The 10,246-nt window shown below is 42.5% G+C and overlaps 1 protein-coding gene across 1 annotated transcript; it reads right to left on the reverse strand.

Moving 5' to 3' along the window:
* Window positions 1-4,288: 4,288 nt before the first annotated feature.
* On the reverse strand, window positions 4,289-5,272 carry LOC101613074 (olfactory receptor 5C1). The gene has a single exon (XM_004662705.3). The coding sequence runs from the start codon at window positions 5,270-5,272 to the stop codon at window positions 4,289-4,291; it is 984 nt and encodes a 327-aa protein (XP_004662762.2).
* Between the last annotated feature and the right edge of the window lie 4,974 nt (window positions 5,273-10,246).

Raw genomic sequence — 10,246 nt, forward strand, 5'->3', positions numbered from 1 at the left:
TCTCCATTTCCTAGGTTGGACTCTGTTATTGTTTTCCTATTCCTCTTCCCTCTTACTTGTTTTCTTATACCTCAAATAAGTTCAGAGTAATAACCTGCAACACCATATTTCATCCAGTTGATTTCTAAGATGTATGTAATTATCGCCTCTGGCTCTTTCAGTGATGCTAAACATGTGGAAGGACTCAGGCACATCCTGTAGGGCCAAGATGATGGACGGTACCATGTGCCTCTGGAAACTTTTTTTTTCAAGGTAGGGTTTTTCTCGAGCCCAGGCTGACTTGGAATTCACTATGTAGTCTTGGGGTGGTCTTGAACTCACAGTGATTCTCCTACCTCTGCCTCCCAAATGCTGGGATAAAGGTGTGCATCACCATGCCTGGCTCCTCTGGAAACTTTTCCCTGGTCATGGTGATGACAGCCCAAGAATCTATGACAAGAATTACCACAAGTCTTTGTGCATAGACCTCATTGTAGGCGTGGGGGAACATTACATTCACAGCCTTATGGCTATCACTTCTTTTTTTTTCTTTCCTTTACCTGATGTGATATGATGTATATGTGATGTGTGGTATGGGGTATGTTTGTGTGTGTGTGTGTATTCACATGTATGGGCTCATGCGCTCACCTGCTGTGGGGTTCACTCACCTGAGGTGGCTGGAGTGGAACGTTGGGTGTCTTGCTTCATCTCTCTTCCCTTTGTTCTTATTTGAACTGGAGTCTCTTACTGATCCTGGAGCTTGGCAGTTTTTCATGAGCTCCAGTGATTCTCAGGTCTTTGCTACACTACAGGTTTAAGGGAGGTGTTTATGTAGGTCCCAGGGATTGAACTGAAAGCACAGGAAGTGCTCTTAAGTGCTGAGCCATCTCTCCTGCCCATGTTACCACTTCTGATAATGCTGCCAGCATGAAGTTTGCTACATGATAAAAAGAAAGAAGACTTGGGACACTGGGAAAGGATTATAAAACCTTGTGATGGGGGCTGGAGAGATGGCTTAGTGGTTAAGTGCTTGCCTGTGAAGCCTAAGGACCCCAGTTTGAGGCTCGATTCTCCAGGACCCACGTTAGCCAGATGTACAAGGGGATGCAGGCGTCTGGAGTTCATTTGCAGTGCCTGGAAGCCCTGGCACATCCATTCTCTCTCTCTTTCTCTCTCTGTTGCTCTCAAATAAATAAGTAAGAATAAACAAAAAAAAAATTAAAAAAAAAAACCCTTGTGATAGGGAAGGGCTTTATTTTAGCATTTATCTAAATGTGTTGTTTGGAATATTGTACATCTGCTCTCAAGATACCAGTTCAATTGGGCCTCATGGCACAAGCCTGTAATCCCAGTTACTTGGGATGCTGAGGCAGGGAGATGACAAGTTTCAGGACTGCCAGAGCTACAGAGTAAGTTCAAGATCAACCTAGGTATCTTAGTGAGACCCTGTCTCAAAATAAAAAAGGTTCAAGAGGGCTGAGAATATAACTCAGCAGTAGAATGCTTGCTTAGTATGTGTGAGGCCCTGGATTTAATCCCAACTACCACACAGGACAAAAAAAATATATATACAGGGTGTGGTGGTACATGACTTTAATTCCAACATTTGGGAGGCAGAGGTGGAGAATCTCTATGAGTTCAAGGCTAGCCTGAAACTATATAGTGAATTCCAGGTCAGCCTGGGCTAGAATGAGACACTGCCTCAAAAAACCAAACAAACAAACAAAACAAAACAATTTATCAAGAGGTAGGTCAACAAACAATACTGCCCATGACCAAGCATGATCTTGGGAGGTGAGACTTGGAATTTAAGACTGGGGCAAATAGCAAGTAGGGATAAGTTGTTCATTCTATCAAGAAATCCATGAAATTCTCTGAGATTTGAAAATATATCTTAGCTACATCATCTCCACTACCCTGTTACCTCCCAGAAGACCATAGATTTTAGGAGACCCTGAAACCTTTAGAGTTCCTGCAATCTAACTGGAAGGTAGCTGGTTTGTTTCTTGAAAGGGAGTGTTAAGGAATGAGCCAGCCTCTACTTGGGGCCTGGAGAAGAGACTTCATGGGGAACCTGTTTGGGGTCATAATGAAGTGTTGTTTGAATCTCACATATTGCGATCTCCATCCTCCCCTTAGCCACAGTCAAGGCCTGAAAAGGGGACTAAGCAGAAACAGACATTTGGCATTGGTTGTGCTCCATTTGTCCTTGGAAGCGCCTATCCTATCACTCTCAGGTTCATTCCCACTATGCTCCATGGAAGGATTTCCCAGGTAGATAAGTGTCTTGAGTCTTAAAATGTGAGAATGAGTCAAGAAGACAAAGGAAATATATAAATTGTGAACTCTAGGGTGAATGAAGATCTCAAAAGCACTGGTTTTGAAGAGTTCACTGCAGCTCAAGACTTGGAACATGGTAGTCACCATTGCTTAATAGGTCAGGGTAATAGCACTCCCTTTCCTACCTTTGGATATTGTAATATTAATACAAAATAGTCATGATGTTAGTCCTACCCAACCATATATGAATTTGAGCATGCTCATACTCCAAATTAAAAGAAAAACTAAATTCAAGCTGGGCGTGGTGGCACAGGCCTTTAATCTCAGCACTCAGGAGGCACAGGTAGGTGGATCACCATGAGTTTGAGGCCGCCCTGAGACTACATAGTTAATTCTAGGTCAGCCTGGACCAGAGTGAGACCCTACCTCGAAAAACCAAAATAAATAAAGAAAGAAAACTAAATTCACCAATAATCAGCCCCTACCCCTAACATTATGCATAACTCTAAGTCTTAAAGTGACACAAGACATCTCAATTGGATGCCTACAATGTTTTTATGTCTAAGTCTCATCTAGTTCTGAGTCAAGCTTAAATAAAGTACTTGTGCTGTGACCTAGACTTCACCATTTCTGCATACTAAATGACTAACAAGACCTAACCTCTAACTCAAATTTAATCAAACAATTCAAATGAAACCTGAATTCAGCATATTAGTTTTTCAACCTAACACTAACCATAAACTACTTCTATTTATTTATTTGCTCATTTATTGTGTGTGTCACATTGTGGTGTGTGTGTGCATGCACATGTGCTGTACACACATGTCTTCTGATGCATGTGCCTCAGGGGCATGCCTACAGAGGCCAGACGGTGACACCAGGGGTCATCCTCTATTGCTCTTCAGTCTTATTTCCTTGAAACAGAGTTTCTCACTGAACCTGGAGCTTACGCAGGGATTTGGTTAGACTGGCTGACCAGTGAGCCCTAGGGATGCTTCTGTTTCTACCCTACCTCAAAGCTGCAGTGATAGGCATGTCCAATAATGTCTAACTTTTTATGGGGGTGCTAGAGATCAAACTCAGCTCATTTTGCTTTCACAAAAAGTGTACTTACTCTCTAAGCCATTTTTCCAGCTCTACCCTAAACTATTTTTTTTTTTTTTGAGGCAAGCCCAACATACTGACATTTTTTATGACAGAGGGAGGGAGAGAGAGAGAGAGTTTGCATGCCAGGACCTCTGGCCACTGCAATTGAACTCCGGATACATGTGCCTCTTTGTGCGCATGTGTGACTTTGCATTGAGTGGGACCTGGAGAGTTGAACATGAGTCTTTAGGCTTCTCAAGCAAGTGCCTTAACTGCTAAGCCATCTCTCCAGCCCCACCCTAAACATTTTTAATGTTCCTGCCAAGTCTCAACTTTATGAACACCCTGGTTTCTAGTCTTATCTCGAATCTGATACTAACCAAAACCAACCCAAATCATAAAATTTATATAACTTTAATTCTAATTTTCTCAGTTGCTTCTTAATTCACCAAACCCTGAAAAGCTATCCAATACTTAGCCATAACCTAAATTCTTAAACGTAACTTTAACCATAATTCTAACTCTGACTCTATTACAACCTTGAAGGGAATCACTGGTAATGAGGAAATTTGACAGAGCAAGAATCTAGAAACTTGGAGCTAACATGGATCTCAAGTAGAGCTTTCAGGGATCAGCCTCTGGCAAGAACAGCTGGCGAACAAACCTATGCTACTCTGCATCTACTGGCTTTGAACCTGATGTGTTTTAAACATTATGTGTTTTGAAGCCTGACGCAGTTCCAGAGCAACATCTCCTGGTCTTGGTGCAGACTCAAAGTGTTGTCCTAGAATAGTCCAGCTTGCTGCCTCCTTTCTTCATGCTTTCATTCCCCCACTTCTCTAGTTTGTCCCACAATAAAAGAGACATGCAGGCCAGACGAATACCTATCTTTACCCACAGTGATATGACAGAAAAGTATGTCCTTATTTCTTCATAGTCACACCTAGCCAGCATCTTGGGACCAACCACTGGTGCCCTGCCCTGGACAGCAGAACCTTCTCCAGGTGCGCCCAAGGGCTTCTTTGACCTCTTTGTTTCGAAGGCTGTAGATGAGTGGGTTGAGAGCTGGAATGACGAGGGTGTAGAACACGGATGCCATCTTGTCAGTGTCCAGGGCATAGCTGGAACTGGGACGCAAGTACATGAAAATCAGCGTCCCATACAACATGGCCACGGCCGTGAGGTGGGAGCCACAGGTGGAAGCTGCCCGCCGGCGGCCCTCGGTTGAGGGCATGCGGATGACAGCTCCAGCAATGAAGCCGTAAGACACGGCAATCACTAACACTGTGGCCGTCTGGATGAAGCCACACACAGCAAAGAGAAGGAGTTCATTCAGACTGGTGTCACTGCACGAGATGGCCAGCAGTGGAGGGATATCGCAGAAGAAGCTGTTCACCTCCCTGGAACCGCAGAAGCTCAGGCGAAAGGTGAACGTCGTGTGGACAAAGGCACTCACTGCCCCACCCAGACCTGATGCCCCCAGCAGTGCCAGGCATAGATGCCGCGACATCACCGTGGTGTACAGAAGAGGGCTTCCCACCGCCACATAGCGATCATAGGCCATGACTGCTAACAGGCAGCACTCGGCGTCAGCCAGCCCTGCAAAGACAAACATCTGGAGGGCACATCCTGCATAAGGGATGGTGGCACGGGTCAGCAGCAGGTCCACTAGCATCTTGGGGCCAATGGCAGAGGAATAGCAGGCATCCAGCAGGGAGAGGTTGGCCAGGAAGAAGTACATGGGCGTGTGGAGCCGAGAATTCACCCAGATCAGTAGCACCATGCCCATGTTTCCTAACAGGCTGATCAGGTAGACAGGCAGGAAAATCAGGAAGAGGGTCACACGCAGGTCCCAGCGGTTAGTGATGCCCATGAGGATGAATTCAGCAGGGGTAACCCTGACCCAGGTAAAGTTCTCTAGACTCATCCTGCCGGACACAGACTGAGGAGAGGGGAAGCAAGAGGAAGATGAGAGTAAGTTCATGTCCAAAACAGGAGAGAAAAAGCACTGTTCTTAGGCTTAGTTCTCACTGAACAAGATTGCTGTGCGACCTTGGTCAAGCCACATACCTTCTCACAGCCTTTGTTTCTGGTAGAGAAGTCACCACAGTTTTTCACAAGGGCAGAAGTCGTGTCTTACATTTGTATCCACGGCATGGGGAACACTGCCTGGCACAGAGCGAGTGCTCAAGTAAATGTTTGTTAAATGAATAAATGGTAGATTGTCTGCTAGAGATTGACAAAATTTCATGACTCTGTATGTTGTCTCATTTCCAGTTTCCCAGGACAGAAAAGAGACAATGTAATAGGCAGAAATTGCATCTTGATCCAAACAGCAACCTATTATGGCCCTTGAGATTTGGTTGGGAGGACTTTTGTCCATTGCATAAGACCTAGACGGGGAGTGGCCGGATAACTTGGAGAGACAATGAGGTGTGGGAAGAAGAGCTAATGTGAGTGTCTTCCTGGGCTCATTCTGCTACTATGACTACCCCGATTTCTTTAGCTGCTCAAGTTCTATAATAAAGTACTACAGGGTGGTGATGCAAACAACAGACATTTATTTGTTATGGTTTTGGAGACTAGGAAGCCCAAAATCAGGTGACAGCATGGCTGGGTTCTTTTGGTGAAGTCTCTCTCTCTCTCTCAACCTGTGTGTGTGTGTGTGTGTGTGTACAAGAGAGAGAGAGAGAGAGAGAGAGAGAGAGAGAGAGAACATGAAAATGAATGTGCTAACTCTGTAGGCTTTTAGAAAATATTTTTTTGATGTCCACTATGTACGCCCCTTTGGCAATCCTCCTGACTCTGCCTCCGTTTTGCTAAGATTACAGGCATGCACCATGTGCACTTCTCTGGTCTCTTCTTATAAGGGCATTAATTCCATTATGATGGCCCCATTCTCAGAACTTCGTTGAAACCTAATTATCTTCCAAAGGCCCCATCTCCATATATCATCATATTTGGGATTATGATCTAAATAGAAATTTTTAGGGGGCATAAACATTCAATCAGTATGTAACAACTAGAAATTCTACTTTTTTGTTGTTGTTGTTTTTTTGAGGTATAGTCTTACTCTAGCCCAGGCTGACCTGGAATTTACTATGTAGTCTCAGGGTGGCCTCAAACTCACAGTGATCCTCTTACCTTTTCCTCCCAAGTGCTGGGATTAAAGGTGTGCACCACCACTTCCAGCTGAAATTCTACTTCTTGGTGTTTCCTTTGTAAAATTCTCACAGGAGGCATGCATCAGGGTGAACAAATTCATGAGATATTCATAATGACCAAACATTAGTGAAACCAAAATGTTTAGGATCAGGCTCATAGAAGTTAAGCAGAGACAGAGTCAGCATATATATGAATGTGGAAAAATATAGTCTAACAAAGAAGCTATAAACAATAATATGATAAATGAATCTAACATACTACTGGTTGCTCCAGGATGGCTCTTTTTTGTGGTATGGTGACCAAACCCAGGGCCTTGAGTATGCTAATCAAACATTTTACTATTGAGCTACATTCCAGGTTATTATATATATATATGATATTATATTATATTTTATATATATAAAATATTTATATATCTTATATTTTAACTCAAGAGTCATTTTTTCTAAAAAGCTGTACTTGAACATCTGACCACTCAACCTTTCATGCTGGAATCTATTTTTAAAATTATTTTAATGGCTAGGTAACTGTAATTAAGAGTGAAATGTTTGGATACATGGATACATGTTAGAAAGATTCAGTCAAGCTGGGCATGTTGGCACATGCCTTTAATCCCAGCACTCAGGAGGCAGAAGTAGGAAGATGGCCGTGAATTTGAGGCCAGCCTGAGACTACGTAATAAATTCTAGGTCAGCCTGGGCTAGAGTAAGACCCTATCTTGAACCCTTCCCTCACCAAAAAAAAAAAAAAAAAAAAAAAGATTCAGTCAAACTAATTAATCTTTCTATCACTTTACAACTTACATCTATTTTTTGGTGACTACATTAAACATCTAATCTAGGCATTGGGAAAATGATTCTGTAGTCAAAAGTGCTTGCTCCATAAGCTTGTCAACTGGAATTTGGATCCTCTAGCACCCATGTAAAGGTGGAATTGTAGGTATATAAATGTCTGTAATCCCAATATGCCTATGTCAATAGTAGGTAGAGTCTGGGGAATTATGCTCGTGGGCCAGTTATTCTGGCCTTCCAGCAGCAAACAAGAAGAGAAACCCTGTCTCAAACAAGGCAGAAGCCAAGAACCAATACCCTGATTGTCTTCTGACCTCCCCAAGTGTGCTGTGACATGTACATACCCATACACACACCGTGAATACACACAATCACACACATAATACAAAAAACAAGACAAAACAAAACACAGCATTCTATTCTTGTGGCAATGTTGAAATGCTACAAGTGTTAGCTGTGGTCACACTTGTAGAATATAGAATATAAAGAAGTTGATCCCTTAGAAACAGATGGAAAGGCAGTTACTAGGGGCTGGCGGTGGGAATAATAGGGAAAGAGGAGATGTTGACCAAAGGACACTACTTCAGCTAGCCTGCAGGAGGAAGTTTGAGTGCTCTGCTGCACAGCATTGTTTTAGAAGTATTGTGTCTGAGTATTTCTCCCCCATCCCCTAATTATGCAACTGGAGTTCTGGGAATATGCCTAATTTTGCCATTCCTCTTTTCCTTCATGAGGTCACTGGTGGATGTTACATAGCTGCTAGGAGTGAAAACAATAGTAAGGCATGTTGTCTGCCAAAGAAGCCAGCTGTGTGGCAGAAGCTGTGTACACAGAAGATAGTAGATGGCTGGCCCCTTGTGTGTTTTGGTCTATGTGTACAAACTTGAGGAGCAGGGCTGTCTCCAGCACCTCTCCATTTCTCCATCTGTAACATGGGGAAAAGGAAATCAGGACTTTTAAGTTACTTTCAGCTTTTTAGATATAATCCTTTTTAAATTTAATGTTTTTTTTTTTTATTTGAGAGAGAGAGAGATTGAAAATTGGCGTGCCAGAACTTTATCCACTGCAATAGAACTCCTGATGCCTGCACCACCTAGTGGGCATGTGTGACTTTGTGCTTGCCTCATCTTTGTCCATCTGGCTTACCAGGGATCTGGAGAGTTGAACATGGGTCCTTAGGCTTTACAGGGAAGCATCTTAACTGCTAAGCAATCTCTCCAGCCCACTTTCAGATTTTTTGACACCAGGATCTTCAAACATTAGCTAAACAGGTCTTATGTTTTCTCTCTCCCATCATACATGGACACAAAATATAATTAATTCTCCATTTATTTTTCTCTCTTGCCTTAATACCCATAAGGAGAAATCCTAACATTACAGGATTAGCATGTGCCCTTCCTATTGGACTTGTCACTGAAACAGGATGACCAGGATTCTATGAGGAACTGCTTCTGGGTTTGCTCCAAGGTGCTATTCAGTGCTAGGAAGTAACTGGAAGCCTTCAGACTCCTGGACTTTCAGATTCCTGACCCCATTTAGCCTAAACTGTAAAGCTGACTCTCTCGTCTTTTCTGGTTCTTCCAATTTTCCTGATTAAAAAAAATTATTTTGGCCTGGAGAGATGGCTTAGAAAAAGCACCTTGCCTGTGAAGCCTAAGAACTCATGTTCAAAACTCCAGATCCCACATAGCCAGGCACACAGTGACTCAAGCACACAATGTTGCACATGCACACAAGGGGCATGAGCATCTGGAGTTTGTTCACAGCAGGCTGTAGGTCCTGGCACACCCATTCTCTCTCTCTCTGTCTGCCACTTTTTTTTCTCTTTCTCTCAAAATAATAATAATTATTATTATTTTACTTATCAAGAAAGAGAGAGAGAATGAACATAAGAATGGGTATATAAGGGCCTCTTGCTACTGAAAACAAATTCCAGATTCCACTTTTTGCATGTGGCTTTATGTGAGTACTAGAAAATCAGGCCATCAGGCTTTGCAAGCAAGCACCATTAACTGCTGAGCCATCTCTACAGCTTTGTTTCCTGATTTTTTTGGGGGGGGTGTAGTTTCACAATTATTTTTAAGCCTTGGGTTTAAACTTTATGAAGTCTGTCTGTACAATTTATGTATGAATGTATGCACCTTCCTATTTATTCTAAAGTTATAAAAATATTCTCTCATGTTTTCTCCTAATGCTTTAATAGTTTTATTTTTTTAGTATTTATTTATTTATTTGCGAGAGAGAGAGTGTGAGAGAGAGACACAGAGAGGGATGGAAGGAAGAATGGGCATGCCAGGGCCTCCAGCCACTGTAAACAAACTCCAGATGCATGTGCCACATCTGGCTTATGTGGATACTAGGGAATTGAATTTAGGTCTTTAGGCTTCACAGATAAGGGCCTTAATTGCTAAGCCATTCCTCCAGCCATAATGGTTTTATTTTTATGCTATTTAGCCCATCCAGTGGCTAGGAATGCAGCTCAATTGATTAAGTGGTAGTATGTTTACCTAGTATTCGTGAAGTCTTGGGTTTGATTCCCAGTGCTATATAAACCTAGCATGGTAAGACATATCTGCAGCTTCAGCATTTGGAACCTGGAGGCAGTATGATTAGAAAAGTTCAAGGTCATTCTTGGCTACATAGAAAACTTGAGGCTAGTCTCAAAAAACATTAGCTCATCTGGTTATTTTGTACAAGTTACATAAAGTAAGGACTAAATATAATTTTTGCTTTTTTGTTTTGTTTTAAATTTAAAATATTTTATTTTTATTTTTTATTTGAGAAAGAGAGAGAGAGAGAATGGGAGTGCCAGGGCCTCCAGCTATTGCCAATAAACTTCACATGCATGTGCCACCTTCTGCATCTGGCTTATGTGGGTCCTAGGGAAATGAACCAAGGTCCTTTGGCTTTGCAGGCAAATACCTTAACTACTAAGCTATCTCTCC

The sequence above is a fragment of the Jaculus jaculus genome, chromosome 1 (assembly GCF_020740685.1).
Source record: "Jaculus jaculus isolate mJacJac1 chromosome 1, mJacJac1.mat.Y.cur, whole genome shotgun sequence".
Classification (NCBI taxonomy): domain Eukaryota; kingdom Metazoa; phylum Chordata; class Mammalia; order Rodentia; family Dipodidae; genus Jaculus; species Jaculus jaculus.

Bases quoted from the DNA above. Each gene is read 5' to 3' on its own strand.
- LOC101613074 (XM_004662705.3), bottom strand. From the start codon at position 5,272: ATGAGTCTAGAGAACTTTACCTGGGTCAGGGTTACCCCTGCTGAATTC.